Source organism: Perna viridis, chromosome 4 (genome assembly GCF_037379345.1).
Source record: "Perna viridis isolate PV_CMFRI_1.1 ecotype Kerala chromosome 4, ASM3737934v1, whole genome shotgun sequence".
Taxonomy (NCBI): Eukaryota; Metazoa; Mollusca; class Bivalvia; order Mytilida; family Mytilidae; genus Perna; species Perna viridis.
The window spans coordinates 16,089,845-16,116,001 of NC_142448.1; the positions used below are offsets into that span (position 1 = coordinate 16,089,845).

Below are 26,157 nucleotides of genomic sequence, written 5' to 3' on the forward strand. Positions count from 1 at the left end.
CGTCCCACTAGAAGATTTGGACAGAAATGATGGCCGAGTTTGGTATCTGCCTCATCACGGAGTGCATCACGCGCAGAAAAATAAGATCCGTGTAGTCTTTGACTGCTCAGCAACCTATATGGGCATTTCGTTGAATTCACAGTTACTCCAAGGCCCAAACCTGACGAACAATTTACTTGGCGTTCTTATACTATTCAGAGAGGAACATGTGGCTATTCTAGGAGATATTGAAGCGATGTTCCATCAGGTTAGAGTTCCTGTGATAGATAGAGATTGTCTTTTGGTGGCCGAATGGCAGTGTAGTTGAAAATCCCGTTGAGTACAGAATGACCGTCCATCTGTTTGGGGCAACGTCCTCGCCAACATGTTGTAACAGACTGTTGAAGATTATGCACACAGATATTATCCATCTGTATCGAAAATTATGACAAACAGTATGTATGTCGATGACTGTCTTGCATCTGTGGAATCCGAGGGCAAAGCAATCGATGTTATTAGAGATGTGACTTCTATGTGCAAAAATGGCAGATTTAAAATGACTAAATGGATCAGTAATATGCCGTCCGTTATAGACTCGATACCTGAAGATGATCGAGCTAAAGATGTTCAGCACTGGAACCTTGATGATGACTTACCTGTAGAACGAGCTCTCGGTGTACAATGGAACATGGAAACTGACTGTTTTGAATTCAAAGTTAAATATAAGGACAAACCAACGACTAGACGGAATGTTCTATCGATTACAAGTTCAATCTACGACCCTATGGGAATAATATCACCATTTGTGCTCACAGCGAAATGTTACAAGTCCACAGATATAACAGAGATCGAATCTTGTCAACTGCATTGTTTCTCCGATGCTAATGAAACAGGGTATGGAATGGTTTTCTATATTAGACTTGTTGACAATGCGAATAGAATCAACTTTCAGACAAACACGGCATGGCTAAATGGTCCGGATTTTCTTTGGAAAACGGAACGTGAGTGGCCAAAACAAGAGATAGACATTTCAATTCCCGATTCCGATTGCGAAATAAAAGAAACAGTTAATACACTTATAACGGAACCGAATTATGACATACTTGACAAATTGATGACTCGATATTCAGATTGGATGAAACTAAGACGAGTAGTGTGTAGAATTTTGATATTCTTCGATCTTCTGAAAGGACGATGTGACAAAGCGAAAACTGAAACGAAACGAAACCTGATCATGACGGATATGATTAAACGATCAGAGAAATGTATTATCCGATATATCCAGAAACAACATTTCGCCGATGAAATAGATTCTCTATCTAGTGATTCGAAGAAAACTTTAAAGAAAACATCCAAACTATACAAACTGGATCCGTATATAGATTATGACGGCATATTGAGAGTAGGTGGTAGATTAGACCGAGCGGAAATACCTTACGATATGAAACATCCGATTATACTGCCAAAGAATTCGAATATTTCGATGTTGATTATCAATGACATTCATCTTGCGATAGGACATCTTGGCAGAAATTCGATTCTATCAGAACTTAGAAAACGATACTGGATAATCGGTGCAAGTTCACTTACAAAAAGAATGTTATCGAAGTGCGTCACGTGCAGGAGATATCAAGGACCATTACTCGAACAAAAGATGGCTGATCTGCCAGCAGAGAGACTTCAACCGGATAAACCTGCGTTTTCTGTGGTTGGCGTGGATTTCTTCGGACCGTTCTACATCAAGCAACGTCGGAGTACTGTTAAAAGGTATGGAATGATATTCACTTGTATGTCTGTACGTGCAGTATATCTGGAAATAGTACATTCATTGGACACGGATTCATGTGTCAATGCAATAAGACGTTTTATTGCGCGGAGAGGTGTACCCGAACTTATCCGATCTGACAACGGAACGAATCTGACAGGTGCAGAACGAGAAATGCAAGAGGAAATTCTTAGATGGAACATTGACAAGATTGAAAGTTTCATGACGCAAAATTGTATAAGATGGGAATTCAATCCACCATCGGCTTCCCATTTCGGAGGAATTTGGGAGCGGTTAATTCGATCAGTGAGAAAGATCCTGTATTCAGTAATCAAAGAACAGAACATCAGACTAGACGATGAAGGACTTATGACATTTATAATAATACTAAACAATACTAAACAACCGCCCACTTACCGACATATCCGACAGTGGGAACGACATCAATGTTCTCACGCCAAATCATCTGCTCTTATTACGCCCAGGAGAATATTTTCCTCCTGGAACATTCTGTAAACAGACAGTTACGTAGGAAGACGTTGGAGACAAATACAATACTTGACTGATTTATTTTGGAGAAGGTGGACACCAGAATACATACCATCCCTACAGAAAAGGCAAAAGTGGATTAATGAGAAAAGAAACGTCGAAATAGGCGATGTTGTGATAATACAAGACAATTGTCCGAGAAACTATTGGAACTTAGGTCGAATAATCGAAGTGTTCAAAAACAATGACGGATTCGTACGTTGAGCGAAAGTGAAGACAGCTACGACGACATTAACTAGACCAATTGCGAAACTGTGTATGTTGGTAGAGAATGACCAATAGAACAGTATAAAGACTATTGAATGTTTATGCACCAGAAACTTTTTGATTTCTGACTTTGATTAAGAGTTTATTTTTTTGTTTTAATTGTCTTTTTCACTTTGGCTCGTATTAATAATTTTGATAATTGTGTTTTATGACCACAATTAAGGGGCCGGAATGTTGAGACCAAAGTGTTTGATTTTGGTGATTGATTGATTTCACACAATTTGCATAGAATTATATGTTACATTGGTTTATGTCCCTTTAAAAAAGCTTACTCTTAAATGAAAACAATGAAGGTCACATATCTATTTCGATGAAGAATTATCAGAATGATCACTTTTGAGGGTTTATTGAGTCTACCAATACGGTATGTACATTTATGTTTCTTGCATAATGCATAATGTTTTTGATATATTGTTCTAGATATTGACTTGTGGCTATATTTATCCGAGGTGTCCTTTTCTATGTAAATGTTTAAATGTCCAGAGACAATAACAACACCAAACTTATATTTTGTCATTCCTCACAAATAATACATATTTATTTCTAAAGTTACTCTCTCATAAACGGGTCACGTTCGATTTTTCCATTTTTCACTGTCCACAAAGTGCTACTCGATATTTCCACTTTTCCCACTATGTATCTAGTACGAATCGGATTTTGTATTTTTGCAATACTATTTATGTGAATTTGTATTTTTGTGAAAGTATTTTGACAAATGCTTATGAATGTTATTCTTTTATATTTTGTAGTTAATCGTTCTCATATTGATACTGAATAAACTTGAATGAGACGAATTAGTATATGACTTCAAGCCCACCTTTATAACTGCAAATTTCGAAGTCATGTATGTTGAATTAAATTGTAACATTATTCTTATTATATAATTTACATATTACTGATATCTATTTGTAAATTTGTATGTCATTATATCTCTTCAAGAGGAAATAAAGGCAATGAATGATTGAATGTTTTGTTTGGTCTCGAGTTATATAAGAGCTCACATACGTATTTTTGTGTTTGTTTTGTCCGTTTCGTCTCGGGATTTTAATTTGAATTTGTATCGTTTCGTACTTTTTGTGTACATTGTTTTGGTCCATTCGGAACTCCTCGTTAAAATTGCAGTTGTAAACGAACATGTCATACAATATTATTGTTGTTTTGTCGATCGCTTCTTTAACAGTTTGCTCTGCATCTTCTTGTGGTTATTTGGTAGGTTAAAAGTAATTATGTAAAATTGTAATTTGATACTCGAAATCGAATGAATCAAGTATGAACCAGACTGCCAAAAATACTATCATAACTATGTATGTTGTCTATAAGAAGTTTGAATATTTTATGTTCCTCCATTGCAAGGATTTTCCTTCCTGTTTTGGGAAGGTGTCTGGGGTCCATGCATTGAGAAGAAAGTGTGAAACTTGGGTAATAATCTAAATACACGCTGGCAAAATTATATATGTACAATTTCTATCGTCAACTTTCCTTTGATCTGTGGCAACCTTCAGCACCTGTGTATGGAGTTTACAAATCCCAACTCATATGTTATGCCAGAGCTTGCCGTAACTATGCAGACTTTTTGTACTGCACCACTAGACTTCTTACAGTTAGGCTTCAGGAACAGGGTTATGTTACTACAAGACTGAAGTTTTATGGTAGTTATCATAAGCTCGTGGATCATTACAGTGTATCCAATTGCACCATGAAAACTGATTTAATCAACTTGTCATAGATTTCCTTTCCTCCTTCGTCTACCCTGGTCTTGACTTTATATGGGCAACTCAGGGGGTGTATGCTCCCAGTTTTTAGTGGAGTCCAAGTTACTCCTTTACTTTTGGTACTTTGTATGTATTATTTTGGTTATTTTATGTGTTTTGTGGTGTATGTTTGTTTCCTTTGTCAGGTCTTTTTCCCTGGATTACATTATTTTGATTTCCACTAGAATTTTGGTTCCCTTGGTTACTCTTTCACAGAAATTGCTATTTGTTTGAATCTCCTGACTGTTTAAGTTCTTGTGCATGCTTCTCCACCTCCATTTGGAAATTGTAGTCATGTACAATGTATATGTTGATTTCAGTTGTTCCAATGATTTTCAGTTTTGATACTACACCTTACAAGTGCAATTAGACTTGCGTGAATTATCTACTATTAAATTCAAGGGTGATGAATTAAGTAATGTGATGAGTCAGTACAATGTAGATAACAATACAAGAAAACAATTCACAGTTGAAGATTAAAAATCCAGGCAAAGAAACAAATGTTGTGATTTAAAAAAATTCAGCAAAAAGAAAAAGTTCTGTTATCAGGAGAGTGCTATAATGTTGGGTTTTGCTCTGTTTACCCAACTCCTTACTTGGGCCTTAAGTTGTCCCCACTCCCTCTGTCATAAGGTACCTTTCATACATGTGCATGTGGGTTGCTTAAGTATGTTGTATAACATGCACAGATACGACATTGTAATGTTATATAGTTTTCTGTGTGCTTTTCTTTACAAGTTCTTACATGTACAGTGTGTTCTACATTTAAATGATGTAATATTCAGATAATCAGATTATATACCGGTACGTAACATGTGTAATTATATTAAATAATGTGCTATTAAATATGATGTTTTTTTTCTCTAGAGTTGCCCCAAAACTAAAGATGGTATGTTGAATATACATCTGGTTCCACATACACATGATGATGTGGGTTGGTTAAAAACAGTGGACCAGTATTTCTATGGAGGTCTGTATTTCTCTTAATTCTTACTTCAGCAGGTTGTAGAATAATACATTTGTTTGCTTACATTAATTCTTTCATGGTGCTGAAAGGTTGATAAAGGTAGATCATATCTAATATTTTTGTAAACAGATTTTTCAATTTTTTCTCAAAGATGACCTTGAATGAAAATACCTAAAAACTTTAATGTAAAAACATAGGTCACAAAACTTGATTGCCAGATATTAGTGATTGAACCTTAATATAGCAATTTTTACAACAATTTATATGGATTCTGTAGGGAATTTGAACTACTAAAAACTGGTTTATAAAATTTCGTAAAAATTACACTTACATGTAACGGACATTCTTTCATACATGTATTTCGGAAAGAAAATTGGAGGTCACCAAACTCATTTTCTTGTAATATTAAAAAAAAACATTTTGTTTCAACTGTATAGCATGTATAGGTTGTATCATAAATGAGATAAACTGAATCTCGCATGGCAAACAGTGACATATTTGATAGTTTATGTTTCTTCTATATTGAAAGCTGAAAACTCAAAATTTTGAAGTAAATCTGTTCTCATTGTAAATGGTTGACTGCTGGTTGTGTGGGGTTCTATTTGTGTGCATGTACAATGTAAATACTGGCATTTGTAATGAATATGTCTAAAATTAAAAAGTTTTCAGAGGCAGTTGATTATGAAACCTGTAGAAATATGACAAACAACTGATTGTAAATAATAGTAATTTTTTTTGGATAAAATGACACAAATGTACATGTTTGGCCCATAGACTTGTGCTTGTATATGGTGTTCATTCTTAATTACAAGAACTGTTTCAGGCTTATGTTAGCGTCATTGCTTTTTTTATATTATTACATTTGTGTTGGAATTAGCAGTTGCACAGGGCAAGAATTTTAGAACTTCCAAGTAATATCTTCAACTTGTGTTATATCATAGATTTGAGACAAATCAAGGACTGTTATAATTGTTCATTTATTAAATTTTTATTTTTTTTTTAGAAAATCATGGAATAATGCTGGTTGTACATTAATCACATATCACATGTTTATTACAGAGAAAAATAACATCCAAAATGCAGGTGTACAGTATATATTGGATTCAGTGATACAAGAACTTTTGAAGGATCCCAACAAGAGATTCATCTATGTTGAGATTGCATTTTTTGCAAGGTGGTTTAATGAACAGTCTGATATTATGAGACATGCTGTAAAGGGACTGGTTAATTCTGGTTAGTGTATGCTACAATTACAGAGCCAGATTTACCTAAACACTAAGGAGAATTTATTATAATTGATTTAGGAGAATCTATTATAATTGTTGATTGGATATAAATACAAGGGGTTGTAGAAGTAAAAACTAATATTTGGTGCATTTACATATACCACCATATCTCAGGGTTGGCTAAAAAGTTAATCGTTAAGGCAGGAGGTTAGGATTTGATCCATAATTCATATGCTCTAATAATTCACTACTTCATTGCTAAGTGTATGGAAATTTGTTTGCCTTATCAAGTGTCCTTAATTTGCCAGAAATGAGTTGTCATTAAGTGTCAATTTTCTCTTTCAGGCCAGTTGGAGTTTATTTTAGGTGGCTGGTGTATGAATGATGAGGCCTCAACACACTACAATGCTATTATAGACCAGCATACTCTGGGTTTTGAATATTTACGTCAGAACTTTGGAGATTGTGGGCGACCAAGAGCAGCTTGGCAAATAGATCCATTTGGACATTCCAGGGAACAAGCATCACTATTTGCTCAGGTGTGTGGAACAAACTACATACATGTAACTGCATTGTCCCTCTGGTGTATTTTCTGTACTCAGTCATGGCTTAATGTACCAGACCAAATGTCATTGTCAGGCAAAATTTCAACTAGTCCTGCAGATTTTTATTCCTCTTGTAGTTATGGTATACACATGTTAGGATGTAGTGATGGTAAGGAAGATCAAGGCCCAGCACGCTCACTTGTTTTTCCGAAAAAAATTGTATGAGATGATTGTAAATCACTGAAGCATGATGGTGCACAATCCCTCTATGGTCAGTCAGCATACTCTCAGATTTTTCATACTTGTATCCACCCCTATGATGGGTTACAAATCAAGTTATGTCTAATTGTGGTTGAATGGTTTTAATGAAAGTAATTAGTAATGAACAAATGCTTTGGGTACAGGTGTTTCTAGAAATGTTACTGATTAAATGTTTTATCAGTTCCAGTTGGCAGGTTTTTTGTTAGTTGAACTATGAACCTTTGACTTAAAAAAATCATGAAAATATCACCTTTTCTAGACACTTTCTTCTGTCACACTTTTGTGAATTTTTTATTTCTATTATCAGATTAATTACACGTAATGTTCTCATGTATTTCTTGTTGTACAGGTTAATTTATTTTTATTGTTATTGTTATTTCCATTAGCCTGTAGGCAGCTATATATTGCTATGACCACTTCTATCAAAATCTATTGAAAATGCCTATTTGTGCCATTACATCAGGTCACATGACGTGGATCCAAAAATATGTTGGCTACAGTAAATACTAATGGTTTTTGTGCGTTTTTATTTTTATTTTAATGATGTATCGGTGTCAAGATGAAAATCCTTAATTGTATTTTTAGTGTGCTTTAAAGCCTTATGAAGTTCTAAAAATTTGTTCTATTGCAGATGGGCTTTGATGGACTGTTCTTTGGGCGTTTGGATTATGAAGATAAAAGCCAGCGTCTGAAGACCAAAACTATGGAAATGATGTGGAATGGCAGTCCCAAAAATCTTGGTTTGTACCAACCTGTGAACAAATGTTAATTATAATTTAGAGAAGAGAGTAAAAATGATTATCTTGAGATTATATAAAAATATCAATTACATTAATAAGCAGCTGGTATTTTTATTCAGTTTGTGTTCATACAATTTGTCCAAAAACTTTAAACATTGACAAGCCTTCACCCAAGCCTGATTTATTGGTTATGTACTTTGAGCAAATGAAAAGACAATTTTAATTTTTTTCAAACGTTTACAAAGATTTTTAATTGACACGGATCGTGGATAATTTTACCTTAAATTTGATGATAATAGATATCTTATACAGTTAATTTTTGTTTTATATAATTGTACAGGTGCAAAGTCTGATTTGTTTACTGGTGTTAATTTCAATGGATATGGTCCTCCACCTGGTTTCTGTTTTGATATTGGTTGTACTGATGATCCTATTATGGTTAGTATCTGTATATTTTTTTCAAAATTTTACATCATGCAACTTCCTTATAAGTCTTGTATAGGCCTGTCTTTCATGTTGTAATATTTTGTCACTGGAGAATTTTAGTGAAAGATATATATGTGTTCCTGGGATTTTCTCTGTTGTATATAGGTAAGTGAAAGTTGAATGAAAGGATGTGCATTTGTCTAAATTTAGTGTAGATTCAACTATACTCGGCGTCACATAAATTAGATACTGTTAAAATTTGAATAAAAAATATTTTCTATGACTTTATTGACACCTACTGTTGTTTAAATTGTCTTAAATGACTTGCTCATTTGTTTAGCCAAACGGCTTCTCCCTAAACATTGAATCGTTAAATTCCTGTCAGATTTTAATTCTCGGTGCCAATATTTACATTGTAAGATTAGGTTTTAATAGAAAATTTGGTCAGTGATCAAAACTATAATTGAATTACAATTTGTTTTATGTAGAAGATTAACAGCTGATTCAAACAATATACGATTTAAAAGTGACACCAGTTCTTGGAATTACAAAATGTAATTAACAATCAAGTTCTGTATGTAATATATATGTACCGTACATGTAGATGAATGGTCAGCGAATTATGAACATTGAAAAAAAGGTAACTGACCAAACAAAAAAGTTGTTGAAGAAATGAAGATACATTTTCTAAAAACTGACAATATGAATGAAAAAATTATACATTTTAGGATGATGACAGACTCCATGATTACAATGTCAACAAGAAAGTAAATACATTCATCAGATATGCCAAACTGCAAGTAAGGATTGGTTTCTTATCAACATGTACTTTGTACCTTAGCTAAAAATGTAGATGTATTATTGTTTTATTGTGTTTACTTGATTTAGATACACATTAATCTAATCAGATATTTTTTTTGCTTTGAAGTTTTCTGACAATGAAACTTTTTTAAATGTTGATTTTATAACTTATATTTTATGTTTCTTATAAAGACTATGTTGTTCACAAAGTTTTATTGCATGAACTGTGTCAACATTTAGAAGTTATTTGAAAGCATTATCAGTTTAGCTTTTCGCAAGCCTATTACAAAAATTTAAAAAAAGGTTAATCTTAAATTTCCTCATTTTTTTATTAAACCTGCTCATTATTTTCCAGGCCAATCATTATGCCACAAACAATATCATGATGACAATGGGGAGTGACTTTAACTATCAGAACGCCAATACATGGTATAAAAATATGGACAAATTGATACACTATGTCAATCTTCTGGTAGGTATTGGTATAGAGTCATGTTTTATATTGATAAGACCTGCTTTGAATTATATTTTGTAATTGAAATTTATTAGAAAAAAATGTATTTGAAAATAAACCGTTTTTTGTTTTTGTTTTGTGTTTAATTACACTTTTTCAATAACAAAACTAGTTCTCCTTATGGTAGTTAATGATTCAATTGCAGTGTTTTTTCCAACCTTTGTGCAAGTTTTCTGGTGTACTCTAATACCAGGTAATTAGAATATCATATTTTGGTGCAAGAGTTGGTTTTTTTTTAAATCTCATGCATAGATTTTTTTTTTTTTCAAATTGTTCTACCATTATAACCTTTGCCTTTATTTATAGCAAAAGAACGGTAGTAATGTGAATGTACTGTATTCCACGCCGACCTGTTACCTTCAGAGTTTAAATAAAGCAGATAAAACATGGACCACCAAACAAGATGACTTTTTCCCATATGCCCATAGACCACATAGCTTCTGGACTGGGTATTTTACCAGTAGACCCACTCTGAAGGGCATGGTTAGACAGACTAATAATTTCTTACAGGTATCAACATTATTTTATGGTTTAGACACTTTACTGAAAATCACCAAAAATAAGATGAAGATAAAAAAAAACATGTAGATATTATATATTCAATTTTGATACAAATGCAACAGGAAATCTCTGTATACTCATATTAAGTTCTGCATTATCATTGTGTAATCTATAAAGCTTGTTTTAAAAAAAAACTTTAATTAGAAAACTAGTCTGTTTTTCAACTGGTTCAGATAATGTTCAAAAGCTTTTTTTATTCAAAATAAGATTTTGAAAAACTCTCTTTCCTTTTTGGAATTATGCTGAAATTAAAGTTTAATTATTTTTAGAATTTCACAATTAAAGGAATTTGTATGCATGATAATAATATTTGTAGGTGTGTAAACAGTTGGATGGTTTGGCCAAGTTGAAAGACACAGACAATAGCACATACCACTTACAGATATTACGTATGTAGAATAATGGATTGTAGCTTTTCTTTCATTGTTCCATTCTTGCTATTATTTTTTTAATTTCAAATTTTGACCAGATAGATTTTTTTATGACCCTAACAGCATTATGGGGAATCTTTGATCTAAGTTGATGATAATATGTTTAATGTATATGTGATCAAAAATTGCCAGAGGACTCAAACAAAATTATATATACAGAGTCATTGATTCCCAACCTATCTACAATCTGTATGTTAGTACTTTCAAACTTTGACTTTTTCTAACTCTGATTTCATTGATTTGATTTTACTTAAAAAACAAACCTTACAGTAAGTAGAAATCAATATAGTAATAAGACAAGACAAACTAATTTTTATGTAGTCCTTAGAAAGGAAAACCGTTTTAGAGATTGTCCATGATATAGGTAGCACTTCTTTAAGTTTATTCTACATGTATTTACTTCTTCAGTTCCAATGTAATGTTAAATTCATTATGATGTTAGAGAGAGCAAGTATTTTTCTGTACCATAAGTAGATGATTCAGAAAATATTTTGTTATAGTTCCATAATAAATCAACTATAGTAATAAAGTTGAAAGAGTTCATTTCTGTTATTTTAAAGTTTCTAGTGTTTTCTGTGTTAATTACCAGTTGTTCACCAGTAAATTACAATTCAACCATAATTGCTTTAGGAAACTTGAGTTTGTGATCTCTTATGGATAAGCATTGTTGTAAAAAAAAACATTGGCAATTGCCATTCACTCTCTGGATTTTCCATGGATACCTTTTAAAAGAACTACATGTATATAGAAAGATTTTCACTATGTAAGCATTCAATTTATCTACAGGTGAAGCCATGGGTGTTGCACAGCATCATGATGCAGTTTCGTAAGTTTCTAAAATTTATACTACAATGTATTCTAGTATAAAGATATATATTTGGACACAACTTTTTTTAAGTTAAAACATTCTGTATTTTAAGCATTGAATAACATTTATTATGTTAGAAGCAACATATTCAATCTATAAAGTTGGTAATTGAACACTGTCACAGATTTCAATGTTTAAACAAACCTAAGTATGATTCATTGTTAAACAGATTTTGACAGTACACTACTTTTTATCTTCAGAGGTACAGAGAAACAGGTTGTAGCTTATGACTATGCAGAAAGATTGGCAAATGGTGTTATGGAATGTCAGGTTATTATATCTCTGCTGGCTTTAGTTATTTATCTTTCTATTACGATTTACATAAGTCAACTGTTTTGGCATTGTTCATAGTTTTTGTACTCTAATGGACCATTATAAATAGCTTGCTTGTAATAATTTCCACATTTTAAACAACTGTAAAACATCCTTACAATACAGTAATGTAAATCACACTATAACTCAATGATTAGGACCGAATTTTTCAACACTGTGAGGGGAAATAGTCCATAAGTTGACAAGAGAACCAACTGATAAGATTATTTTCTAGAATAGTAACAACCCAAAAGAACTACAAAATGTATGTTGTGTGCACATTATTTGCAAAAAGAACATCCTTTTGATCAAAGAATAGACACAAAGCAATAAAACTTAAGAATGAGTAGTAGCTCTGAGAAAATATTACATAAGTTTATAAAGAATCATTGTGATTACTGAGCATGTCTAATTTATATTTCTAAAATAACAGTACCAAATACAGAGCCAGTATATGTATTTTTTGATTTGCAATATTTTGAAAGGGTGATTATTTCATAACTTCAGTATTATACTGTTATTAAATGGGTTGGATGCAATAGACCAGTATATTTGTCCTGAGGTACTGAGAATGATCAAGTATTCTATTGCACGAGGCCAATGGTCAAGTGCTATAGAACACTTGATCATTCTCAGTACCACAGGACAAATGTTCTGGTCTATTGCATCCAACCCATTTAATAACTGTTTTATTACCTAATTTGTCTATGAGATATAATAAAGAATGGAAATGGGGAATATGTCAAAGAGACAACCATTCGACCAGGAATAGGAAATTGATCGTTCCATGTTTACGAATTGGCAGAAGAGAGTCACATATCTGTTTTACACACAAGTTTTTTGTGTGTAAATTCAAATTCAATGAAGCGCTTAAAAAAAGTTCAACCAATCAAAAGGCTTAGATAAAGGTCATTATGGGGTCAGTGCAATAGACTCCTCAAGGAGAATATTGCACTGTGCAATAGTACATCAACAGTGCAATAGATCGCCCTGTCCTGAATTAATTTTGAAAATAGAGAAAAATATGTGTTTATTTAACAAACAAAATAAAACCTTATAATTAGGTAATAAAAACATCTATGCACCATTTTTAGAAAGTAGTAAATGATGCTATGAAGAAACTATACAAGAAAGGCAAAGTTGTTCCACCAGATCAAAAGTTCTGTAACTTGCTGAATATTAGTGTCTGTCATTTAACAGAAACATATAAACAGGTAAAAGAATGAAAATTATAAATAGTGGTAAGATTTAGATATCACCCAAATTGATCAATGGTAACTCTATTTTATAGAACATGTTATTTTTCTGTTTGTTTAAATAGGTTGATATGAGACAATTACTACCATAAATGACAGCAAAGGATTCAAGTAGAAGGCAATGTTTTTGTTATATGAAATTGAAATGTACTGAGTTATCATCTTTATCATTTGACCGATGAGAACAATAGTGATACATGTACCAAATTTGGCATCTCGGTCATATTCTTCCAACAGAACTAGTCCCTAATAAAATATATATACCATGCAGTAAAAAAAAGTTGTCAGTTAATTGATTTTTTGGTATAGCAAAACTCTATTTACTGATTTAAACCAAACTTTTCTTTTATATTGATCAGTTTACAGTGACAGTGTACAATCCTCTAACTAGATCAGTATCTCATTGGATCAGATTACCTGTTATTGGTAAATCATATGTCGTCATTGGTCCTAAAGGAGAGAAGATAAAAACTCAGGTAATAAAGAAATGGAAGAATTTGAAAGAATTTAAGTAAGGTATATTTATTTACAAATTATTTAAAAGGCATGTAAGTGTAATTTGCAAACGTTGTAGAAAGAAAATAGTTATATAATAAATAAAAAAAATGCCTATTTTACTCAAAATTCACATGTCTAAAAATAATTTGTACAATTTGAGTAAAATGATAATTTGACATTTATTTTGGTTCCCTTGATAACTATTTTATGATCAGTTGATTGCCCATATGTGTACAGTTTGATCATTTTTGTAAGTTGGGAAAAAGCATAAGGCTGTACATTTACTACTTAATACTTGTATGATCTAGAACAACTATACTAAAGCATACTTCATGAGTTGTTAAAAATCCCCTATTTCATGCATTTTTACACTTACATGTATATCATGTAAGTGTGTACTGACTAATGACAAAACTGGTAAAAGTCATTATTTTTGTTAAAGATCCCATAAACATGAAGCCATCATCCAGTGAGAACTTGTGTATTATAAAATTTGATTTGAGAAAACTTGCTTGATTTATAGGAACAATGTTGGGGTCAAGTGAATCTACCCCTTTTTTAATGAAAGTTAAAGAGTAATCAAGGGAACCAAGATTCTAGTGGAAATTGAAAGAATAAAATCCAGGGACAAAGACCAGACATAGAAAATAGACAAACACAACAAAGAATATAAAGTTACTAAAATAATACATACAAAGTAACAAAAGTAAATGAGCAACTCTGACTCCACTAAGACTTGGAGCATGGACCAGGTGCACTGTTAGGGTACGCATCCTCTGCTTTTCTAGAAACTTTCTATAAAGTTCAATCAAACAATCTACATGTAAAATATTAACAAATATGCCAGTTATCTCCCGTCATTTACCTGTGACTACTGTTTTACTATAAAAGGTAGTACCAGTCTCAGCTGAAACAAAAAGGATACCAGAAAGATCAGGTTCCTTGGCTAAAAATGAGTTGATTTTCTCCACTACTCTTCCTGCTCTTGGATTCAATACTTATTTTATTACAATGACAGGTAAATACATTTAGAATATTTAGATACATGTTTTGAAAATTGCGTATTTATTCTTGTTCACATCTTTAAGATTCCTAGTATAGTCTTAATGAGTTAGTACAGTTTAGCTACTATAAAAGTATTATTTTTGCATGTATTGATTTTCACAGTGAACCAAAAACAGCTCAAAATACTACAAGCAAAATCAATTTATAACATAATATAACACTTATCATTTTTTGAACTGCCAAAATTGAAACGCATGAATCAAGACTCTGGACGCGGTAAAAAAATCTATTCATTGACCTACAAATTTTGCTAATGACCGATGACCATTTTTCAACCCTTATAAATTACAGTTGCATAGTTTTATTTGTGACAAAACATCCTGTCTACCTGTCTTGTAATTGTTTATTGGAAATTAATTGACAGGTGTTTGTCAATATTAGCCGATGTGCAGCAACCTGTAACTGATTAGTTGATTTCATAATTATATTAATGGTGCATGTGCCTTACCATTGCATATATGAATGAATTGAAGTGGCTAGGAAAATTTTCATACCTTTATTACTTGATTTATAAAATTAAGAAAAAGATTTTAGAAAATTTGTACACACTCCATCATTTTCTCGACAATTTTTATTGGTAACAGAAGCATGTGTTGCTGAAACCGTCAGTCAGAGTTTGTAATTATTGATTATTGATCAATTTAACACAGAAGTCAACAAACCATTTGAGACAATATATTCATGGTTTTCTTTTATTTACCATTATTTTCGTCACTTCGAATTTCTCAGGTGTTTGCTTATGTGAAGAAAAAGTCCAAGAAGTGCAATGTATTTTTTACATGTCACAACGTCCATTTTTCTTGTTTATTTTTTGACATGTTCAGACATAGTACATGTATGTGATGGAATAACAAAAATTCCAATATTTATCAATATTTGACTACACAAAAAGTTTATTCTCAATCTGAGCATATGAAAGAAGGACACAAAACATCCAAGTTTGATAAAATGACCAACATGGGCTGTAGAAATTTCCAGAGCTTTGATGTGAATATGTTCAATTGACAGAATCCACAAAAATAAATACATTTACATTATATGTTCTTTTGTCCATACTGTTTTCCATTGCATGACTATAATTTCCTACCATGGGTTTGGATTCTACAGATTGAATCTTGATTAACATGGAAGTAAAGTTTACAGTTTTTCGTCATTAGGTCAGATGTCAAGGTATGCATGACTGAACAATATATTTTACTAGGTAGTGACCTGCAGGAATCTACTCTTAATTAAACGAAATCTACTATTGTTTTTGCATTTGGTTATGACAAGTTCAACTGCCATCAAAGTTTTCTTTCATCGTTAAGATAAGATTTCCACATTTTTATGTGTTAATTTCTGTTAATTTTTAAGGCAGTGAATATAAACAGCCAACAAGGTCCTTTAAAATGAAGAGCAATAGTGACTTGATCATGAAAAATGAGGTAAGTGGTGCCAATTCAACTTTCATTTGTAAAACCTTAAATGTAGTTAGTTATTCTGGTTACCTGTCTAGTTTATTGTTTCTCTCTAGTCTTTTTCCAGCTGTGATTGCCAAAACCAATTGAAGTCAATATTTGATTAACATTCATTATGTGTTTTTCAAGTAGATACTAGCCTCAACTTACTTCATATTTATTTAAGAATATAACTTTTGGATAACTCCAAAGATATTTATCCAACATGTGTTTTACATTGAAGTCCATTGGAAGCAGGGGGTATTTTTATGTGAGCTTGCTCACAGTTATTCTAGTTTAATACTTGTATATTCAAGTAATAATTTACAATATCTCTTTCCACATTCATAATTATTTTTTTTTAGCATGTGTCCATAACTTTTGATGGTACTACTGGTGCCATGAAAGAGTTGAAGAATTTGGACAGTGGAGTAACAGTTCCTCTAAAACAGGAACTGATGTATTACATTGGAGTGTCTGGATCATCTCATTCATCAGCCCTCGACTCACAACCCTCTGGTGCTTACATCTTTAGACCTAACAACACCCAGCCAATATCATTCCATGCTGATTTGAAAAAGTCAAATGTGTTTCAAGAGGTATGTTTTTTTGTCAGAAAAATAATGAGTTTGAAGGGAAATTTATACTAGTCACTTGTTCATTAATTTTATGGAGTTATAGTTTTCCAAATTTGAATACCTTATTTGCATATTTTTAAGTTTGACTATGGTAGTTTGTAAAAATGACATTACAAAAGTACTGTTTTATGCAATTATTTTATATATCATATATAAGTGAGAAGATTACTGCTATTTCTTCTTCTGAAAAATGTAAGGTTTAAACTTTGACAAACAATATAGTTTTATTTTCACAAAAAAATATAAAGTTGTTATTAAGGTTTTTACATTGTCATTTTAATTTATCCATACATGTTCATTTTTCTCTGTCATTAAATCAGTTTTTAATTGGTTTATACATTTTTGTGTCATTTTGTTTTTTTTTTAGTTTTTTTTTTATTTAATGGCCATAACTCATTAAACTTAGATTTAAAGAGCTCATTTATTACATTCGAAGTGCTAAATATGATACATTTACTTGTAATATTTGGAATCATTGTCTGAAGGGCCAGCTAGTTCAAGAGGTTTATCAGAAGTTTAGTCCATGGGCCACACAGGTGATCAGACTGTATGATGGGGCCAGGGATGTAGAAATGGAATGGACCATTGGCCCCATACCTGTCAGGTAATGTGCCACAATAAGGGAAATGTATGATTACAGTTTTTGTTTTATTTTTCATCATGTCATCTTTGAAATTTTGTTCATTCTACAATTTTCACAAGAATAAAAAATCTCCAGTGCTTACAGTTTTTTGATTAATTATGACTCACTGCCATACAAAGTTGAGGATATATAGATAAAATGATTTTGTCTATTCATGCCATTTGGTAATTTCCCTGTTGTCAGACAGACATCATTGATGGAGACCTCTTATATGAAAGGAGAACTACTAAGGTAGAAATTATATCAGTAGATTTACAGAAACTCTTCATTTTTTTTTAATTCCTATTCCTGATATATAACTTTAAATGTGAAAAAGAAAAAAATAACATATTTTGTACTTAAGCCAAGTTGTTTATTAAAAATAATATGAGTATTATTGAATACAGTGATTTTTATATTTTAACATTAGACTTTATCCTGAAACCTACTTAAGACTATGATTTATATTTGTAGTGATGGTAATGGTAAAGAAGTGATATCCAGGTTTAGCACTGGACTGAATACAAAGGGTATTGTCTATACAGATGCTAATGGTAGAGAAATACTGCAGAGAAGGTATACCAACAAATTCATATAATGTGTGATATCAGATAAATAAGACACAGAAAATTATTTACATGCAAACATACATGTTTAATGTGTGATGGAGAAAATGTAGCATGTAAATCAAATAGTTTGTGCTATAAATATATTTATTATATAGTAATAAATATTTTCCTATTCATATCAATAGAAAACAAACATGCAATATATCCCGGTATGTGCATGCAAACTTTCATTCGTATCCGGAAAAATTCAGAGACGTTCAGAATACGTTTTTAAATTTATTGCACTGTTGTCGTCTGCTAAAAAAATGGCTCAATGGATATTGACAGGTTGTTATAAAAATGGCAATGACCTCTTATATGGGTCAACATATTTTCGTGTTCCGTGACATTTATTGTGATTCCATTTTTCTTTCAAATAATACAAAAAATGCATTCCTTTTAATTTTACTACAATTTATCAAACATTCATAATTTCATATTGCACTAGTTCATATACAGTTGAACTTCACTCGCTCGAACTCGGATGGCTCGAACACCCTGGATTTCTCGAAAAAAATTCAAAGTACCTAAATTATCCCCTATATAATCAATATAAATAACCTTGGATTTCTCGAACTTCGATTTCTCAAAAACTCGAACAGACTAATCGTTCCATTCGGTAATAAATCTCGGAGAATAAACCTCACTAACTCGAACTCGTCAGCCATTTTGTCAGCTTGGGTAATAATAGGTGTGAAAAACTGAAACCCTATCATTAATCAGTGTCATTTTAGTTAATTACAGGTAATATTTAAGTCATCAATAATTAGGTAGTTTTGATAAAACTGATTGAAGTTCGAGAATGTTCCGAAGTCAGTATGATGAAACCATGAATTAAACTCGGATGAAAACAAATTATTGACCAATGAACCCCACTCTGGACATTTTTAAAAGAAAACACAGCATTTTTAATGTCCACAAATCAACACAATCTTCCGAAAGCAAATGAAAAAGACCCACAAATTAACACAACTTCGGAGGAAGTAAGTAATTTCTAACAATAAAGTTGAACTCGGACCGGCAACAAAAGAAATCCGGAAATATACAAACTTCAATTTCTCGAACTCCTGATAACTCGAACACATTTCAATGGTCCCATGGAGTTCGAGCTACCGAGGTTTGACTGTATTTATTATGCATTATATTTGAACTAGTGCAATAAAACACATACAACAGTGTCAAATGCATTATATCCAACAATATGGCAAGCCAAAGTGGATGAAAATGAGTATTTTCTAATATTAAAAAATGATTTTTCAATATTACAAATTCATTTTCTATATCACAAAACACATTTTTAATATTAAATAATAATTTTTTAATATTAAAAATTCAATTAAATTTCTAATATTCAAAAACAATTTTTTAATATTAGAAATTGATTTTCCAATATTAAGAAGTGCATTTGTTGTATTCAATAAAGATTTTTTAATGTTAGAAAATCATTTTGTAATATTAATAAATAAGACTGATTTTGCAATATTGCAAAGTGATTTTCTAATATTACAAATTCATTTTCTAATATTACAAATTCAATTTGTAATATTACAAAATGTGTGATGTTTTGTAATATTACTAAATTAGGAAAAAAATCATTTTCTAATATTACAAAATATTGGCTTTTCTCCACTTTGGCTTGCCATGCAACAAATTAGTATAATGTTAACTGAAATATTTATTACTATATAATAAAAGGGTTATTGCATGAATAATGGTGAATATTGTCCCTCACAGAATATTATATTGCACTCTCAAGCTCGTGCAATATAATATAAAATAAAACTTTAATCACGATCTATAGACATTTAAAGATACAAAACTAAAAAGATTCTTGCTTTACATTCCACTTGGTATTACATGTTAATTTTCTGTTAGACTGAAATCAGGCTCTCAGTGCTTCTAAGGTCAAAGGTTAACTACCATTATGAGAACTTTGTCTTCTTTTAATTCAAAGGTTTACACTTATTAAAAGCTCACTGACAATGTCAGTAATTTCTGAATATGTACAGTTGTTACTATCAGAGTCTCTGTATCATACTAATTTCAGAAGAGACCATAGAGACACTTGGAACTTTACCAACACAGAACCTGTTTCTGGTAATTATTATCCTGTCAACAGCAGAATTTATCTTAGGGTAAGCTGCTTTATATCTTTATCAACAATTTGTGTCCTAAATATATTTCATTTATCATTCTCCTTAATACTTTCTAAATTATATTCAATGGTGGATCCAGGTTCAAGGGTTTTGTTGGAAAATTTGGTTATTTTTGTGCAAAATTTGAGCAAATTATAGCCTGGAATTCCCCTTTTCTAAAATCTCTAGATCCAAGCCTACATATTTGATTCTTTTTTTTTTCATTCTGCAGAGAAAAAAAAATCATGCACAATAAAAAATGAATTCCAAAAGTAGTGTTTACATACACGTACATATTGAACTCGACCCAGTAATGATTTTGTTATTTTGTCATTTGCCATTTTGGTAAACACATAAATTTAAGAGTTGGATTAAAACTGTCATATGACATTAGTTTAGTGTATCAGTTAAATGTATCAAATTAATTCTGTATTTTAAGGATGTATCTCAGAACATTCAGTTTACAGTAATGACAGACCGAAGCCAGGGTGGTGGTAGTATTCAGGATGGTAATATGGAACTAATGGTATGTATAAAATTATTGCTTGTTCACCCATGAATTAATATCTTTACAGTTAATAAGCTTTTCTTGTACATGCATTTGTAGCTCCCATATGTTCTTTAAATTTTCAGGAATAAGATGGTTATGATAAAAGTTAGGTTTAATAGTTCTTTGTGAGATATTTTAACAAGTATTGTTAGGTCATATCTTATTTTTAACAGGTTTGAAAAGAAAGATTTTAGATAATTTTTTTATCCTATGCCACAATTGCACAGTGAGACTAGTGATAGTCTGCATCTGTCTGTCAGTCCGTCAGATATAAAGTTGGAGATATGGCATGATTGCCAGAGAGACAGTCATACACCAAAAATCCAAGCAATAAACAATTAAATTTTACGGGTCACCACACTGTCTTCAATGGTGGAAAAAACCCATACCATAAAGGCCCCAAAATAAATGAAGTGAAATTATTTTAGTGAAAGTTATTTTGGGGGGAACAACTCCTTTGGTCGGTGATTGGATTCAAATGAAATTTTGTTTGGTGTTTTTATACATGTGAGGTTTCATCAGTGTTGTAGTATATGGTTATGTGTAAATTTTGTTTCTAATTTTATGACTCAGCAAAAATTCAGGTTCATTATCATTTTATGGGACAGTGTGGCCTTGCTCAGGTGTCAGACTTGTAGTTACTAGGTTGACACTGCTGTGGGTTGGAGCCCCATGTGTATCTAGGTTTTTAGGCATTACCTTAACCCAAGAGTTTCCCTGAGTATTTGGCTTTTCTTTCCCACAGGCCTGGCAACCATTGAAAAAGCTCATATTTGTCATCAATCTTGTAGACTGTTAAGAAGCTCTACAGAGATTATATTAATTGCTCACTTGCATATACATGTATGTATGTATGTATGTATTCACTGACTACCAATATTCAAATAACAGTTTAATGTGCAGCCAATATTTTTATTTAGGTTCATCGCCGCCTGTTATGGGATGACTATCTAGGAGTAAATGAAGCACTAAATGAAACAGGAATGGATGGAAAAGGCCTAATTGCCAGAGGTAATTAATTTATTTTTTGTTTTGGTTAGTTTTTGTAAAATATCAAAATGTTATTTCATGGTAAATATAGCCTTTAAAAAATGATCAATTTTCAAAATATCTCAAATTAGATAATTTTTATTCTTTTTTTTATAATATGCATTTTTCTTATCTTTGCATATTCAGCAATAATGTCATGTAAAATGTAATTTACTAATAAAACCTGAACTTTGTTAACTGTAAACTTCATCTGTTGTAGGAAAACACTACCTGTATGTAGACAAGATAAATAACTCCGTTAAATTCCACCGTAACCAATCTCTTAAGCTTTACATGGCACCAAGTGTTTCATTCACAACATCTTCAATGAAATTTACAGACTGGAGTCACAACTACTATACTACTGTAAGTGTTGTTTCTTATATAAGTAGTGCATGAGGTCATTGATTCGATCCCCAGCCAAGTCACACTTAAGATATTAAAATTAATAGTCAGTGCTTCTCCACTAAGCACATATTATTGAAGGAATAGTGGGATGAACGGTTGGCTTTGAGTCCACATAATGTGTCCAAGTGGGGTTTGCATGCCTGCCTGTGGGCTCTAGCACAATGAACATCCGGCTCGGTGTGTCGGTCTTATACAAAACAGGGTCTGAAATGCATAAAATATCTGCTATAGGATGTCAAACCATATGCAATCAATCCATCAATCTTATATAAGCACCTGTTGTTTTATATGCATGAACATCTCTTCTTGACATTAGGATAGTTTATTATACTATTGTACATGTATAATTTGCTGAATGGCTGATACCAAATACCAATATAGTAATTACAGTTTTTGATGGTTAGACGGCAGTTTACCACTAGTCTCTACAAAAGTAATTGTCATTTATCTACTTGCCAGATCTAATGTTGAATTCAAGAATACTACAGTATACATATATATGAAATAGGGTAGTAGAAAGATGGTATGACTTTAATACTTTTTTGTTCTTAGAATAAAACTGAATAGAACTGTTTAGTGAAAAGAAGAAACATCAAGTAACATGAATAGGAAAAGACAGTTATTTTTGTTATAATTTGTGTAAGACATAGTTGACAGAGTAATTTAAACACCTTGTCTACTTAAGTACCAGTCCACATAAAATTCAGACACTGCCTATGGTAAAGTGATTCATGGTGAAGAAAAACCCACCAAACAAGCGATGCTCTTTCAGTCTACATATGCTATGCTTTCACAGAACAATAACCATTTCTGCATTCAGATCTGCACTTTTAAGAAAATCATACATTCATCTCCCACTGAAATCAACCAAATGAAGCCAAATCAAGAACGATAACTCTTCCAAAGTGCAAATTTCATGTACAATCTATATAATTTTTATCTCAATAGCGCAAGAACCTAATGAAAAACTAATACTGGTTATGTGATCATAAATTGTTTCTGAACAAGAAATAAGACTGAATTCAGTGGGTTTTTGACATGCATGAATCACCTTCTGTCTGATTTTTAGAAAGGCTGATAGTTAATTGCAATGTCAATGGATATATTTGATTTTACAGTTTTTTTTTTGTTTCTTCAGTAGAATTGTCTTCTTATGATTGACAGATGTTTTTAACATGAATCTTTGCAGTGGAGTGGATTAAAACAAGCCCTTCCCGACAACATCCACATGTTAACATTTACACAGTGGAATGGTCCATCAGTAACCCCAGTTAAATCTCAACCATATCTTATCAGACTGGAACACATTTATGAGAAAGATGAAGATCCAGTTCTGTCACAGCCAGTAAAGGTTATGTTACAGGTATATCAACTAAAAACCATGCTAGATCAATTCTATAAGTCCTGGAATAGTTTACTGTACTGTTTTGATTTGATTTAACTATCTTTACAAAAGGAAATAAACAGGTAGATACAAATAATTTCTTAGTATTTTCATTGAGTGTTTTATTTAGTAACTTTTTTCTTTGTGGTAGGGGTTTTTGAGTTCTTTTTTTTCCTTTAGTATATCTCTACTCATTGTAGTATTTATCTTCCTGTAATAACAAAATCTTTTTTTTATTTAGACTATATGGCTAAATATTTTCAATGTATATACCTCTAGATCTGTTTGTAGTAATGCTGGATTCAAAGATACAATATCTATTTACATATCAACTGTGTGATCAGTTTCTAAGTTTATTGATTGCACAGCATATCACAAATTTTGTCTAACTGCACTAAGTGTAATTTTTATATTGGCATGATCATGAACTTAATGAAAAAATATTGAATCCATGAAGATTTTTTTAAATAAGGGAAGAAAATAAAAACAGTTTTTACCATGCTAACGTTTGGTAACTCTTTAGACCATCATATTATTGTTAATCATTTTGAGATTTTTGTAATAAATCAAGATATCATCGAATCTCAATTTTTTTGTATTAAATTCTACAGAAATTCACTGTGAGTTGTCCCCCTTGCTACACAAAAGGGTGCATGTCAATAATCTGATGTTTTTTTTTCAGAATCTCTTTGTACCATTTAAAGTAGAATCAGTAGAGGAACTTACATTAGGAGCCAATTTACAGCTGTCTGAACTACACAGAATGAAATGGAAAACTAATGCAAGTTTCCCAGGTATATAGTTAACATATTTATACTGGTATTGTACTAATGGTGTAACCAAAATATATTTACAGGATACACAATGTATTTATTTATTATATATGGCATCTGACAGTAAATAACACTTTATCTTATCCTACTCTCCTACTGTTTCATGAACTAACTTAACGTCTCTATCAAGTGCCCCCAGTGGTAAGTAAGTAAACTTTGTAGAAATAATAGGAGGAAAGCTGTACAAACAATAGCAGTGTATTGGATAGAAATTAAACAATAAATGGAATTCCGGCAAATCGCTCTACAAACATCACATTTTGATTTAATACTCTGATTCAAAAGTCTCATCCAGGTTTTGTTTTTATTGCAAGTTAATGCACTGTTGTTGTCTAGACATACAAGAAGGTATAAGGAGAGGTTTCGTTCCATCATTCTTAACAAATGACATACCCCAGGATACCTTGTTTTATACATGAAGTAAATTTATACAGTCAATCCTGTTATGAACTAGATAATTACTTTAGGTCAATAAAGAAAAGATTTGATCTTATTGGAAGTTTTTTTTAAGCAGAAAGAGTATATCTAAATTTTCACTTGTAATGGTTTTTTGTTAATATGTATTTGATATTACTTTAAAAGTAGCTCAATATCATTGTTGATCTTAGAATATTCTTTGGAAACAACCTTGAAGTACTTAAATGTAGAATAACAAAATTATGATTGCCCTGCAATTGTATATGGAATTTAAAATAATTTATTTTAATTGTAATGTTATTATCTCAATATATTGCAGATTTATCCGGACAGTATAGACCTGTAACAAATGCTGACAATTTCACAGTACTGTTGAACCCAATGGAGATAAGAACATTCCAAGTCTCATGGAAAGCTACTAGTTATTAGATCATCTCAAATCTTCATCTACTTGATGATGCAATCTCTTCACATTCCTAGTATAGTGTGTTTAGTGTGCAAGGTTGGAATCTTATGACCTATAAACAACTGTTCAATGTTTATTAACGTGTAAACTCATTATTATGCATGTATCAGTACAATTAATCTTCACTTAATACATTGGTGTCTCATAAGTAAATTGAGTAAGCATATAAATATGGTCAAGACACTCCAAGGTCCAGATGGTTGCAGGGAGGCAACCGAGCAAAATAGAAATTAGCCTCAGAAGGCGGCATAAATATTTACACTAAGGTTAATACAGTTTATATATTATATTTTTAGCTGTATATTGTTACTGATTGAAAGGGTATTATAATTTTATTTTCTTCATCGATATTGGTATCTGATTATTCAATTATGATTTGTTTTGCATGTTAATGGTGTTAAAGAATGTTTTTTTTTGTTTTGTTAATGCTTTTCTTGAGATTTTTAATGAAATAGTGATTTTGTTATTTTTTAATATAAGGCTTCTACAGTAATAATTTTTAAGAAGTTCAGATTTAAAATTTTGTGTTGGTTATGCATGTTTTAGTATGATAGATTCTTAATGATGCTTATTATGTATGATTGCTTTTTAATGAAATATACACATGTTATCATCCATGAATTTTATGTCTTAATAAACTATTATATACTATTTATTGTATATTCAAGATACACATCAGGAATAAATTAAAAGTTACTAAATCCCACTTGGTACCTTTTAAATCAATAAAAACAGTATGGAACCTTACGGTACAATTATTTACAGATCCATACACTTTTACAGAAGCTGTTGTTTTGGACAGCTCTGACCCCTAATTCCTACAAAACGGTACTACTCATAACCCCAAAA

The 26,157-nt window shown here is 31.5% G+C and overlaps 3 protein-coding genes across 3 annotated transcripts; all 3 read left to right on the top strand.

Moving 5' to 3' along the window:
• The first annotated feature begins 424 nt into the window (after positions 1-424).
• Positions 425-1,140, top strand: LOC148619063 (uncharacterized). Its single transcript, XM_088577015.1, has 2 exons — positions 425-873; positions 1,110-1,140. The coding sequence occupies exons 1-2, from the start codon at positions 425-427 to the stop codon at positions 1,138-1,140; spliced, it is 480 nt and encodes a 159-aa protein (XP_088433141.1).
• Positions 1,141-1,149: 9 nt separating this feature from the next.
• On the top strand, positions 1,150-3,350 carry LOC148619064 (uncharacterized). The gene is made up of 2 exons (XM_088578605.1): positions 1,150-2,924; positions 3,310-3,350. Exon 1 carries the CDS (start codon positions 1,214-1,216, stop codon positions 2,258-2,260), a length of 1,047 nt encoding a protein of 348 aa, XP_088434731.1. The 5' UTR covers positions 1,150-1,213; the 3' UTR covers positions 2,261-2,924; positions 3,310-3,350.
• A 301-nt stretch (positions 3,351-3,651) lies between these two features.
• LOC148619065 (lysosomal alpha-mannosidase-like) lies at positions 3,652-25,959 on the top strand. The gene is made up of 26 exons (XM_088578606.1): positions 3,652-3,769; positions 5,179-5,281; positions 6,338-6,511; positions 6,850-7,043; positions 7,942-8,050; positions 8,391-8,488; positions 9,205-9,276; positions 9,633-9,749; positions 10,098-10,301; positions 10,669-10,741; positions 11,570-11,609; positions 11,852-11,921; positions 13,058-13,177; positions 13,579-13,695; positions 14,609-14,735; positions 16,136-16,206; positions 16,584-16,817; positions 17,342-17,460; positions 17,953-18,054; positions 20,134-20,221; positions 20,661-20,747; positions 21,692-21,782; positions 22,021-22,166; positions 23,398-23,571; positions 24,275-24,386; positions 25,162-25,959. The coding sequence occupies exons 1-26, from the start codon at positions 3,695-3,697 to the stop codon at positions 25,269-25,271; spliced, it is 3,027 nt and encodes a 1,008-aa protein (XP_088434732.1). The 5' UTR covers positions 3,652-3,694; the 3' UTR covers positions 25,272-25,959.
• Positions 25,960-26,157: the final 198 nt, after the last annotated feature.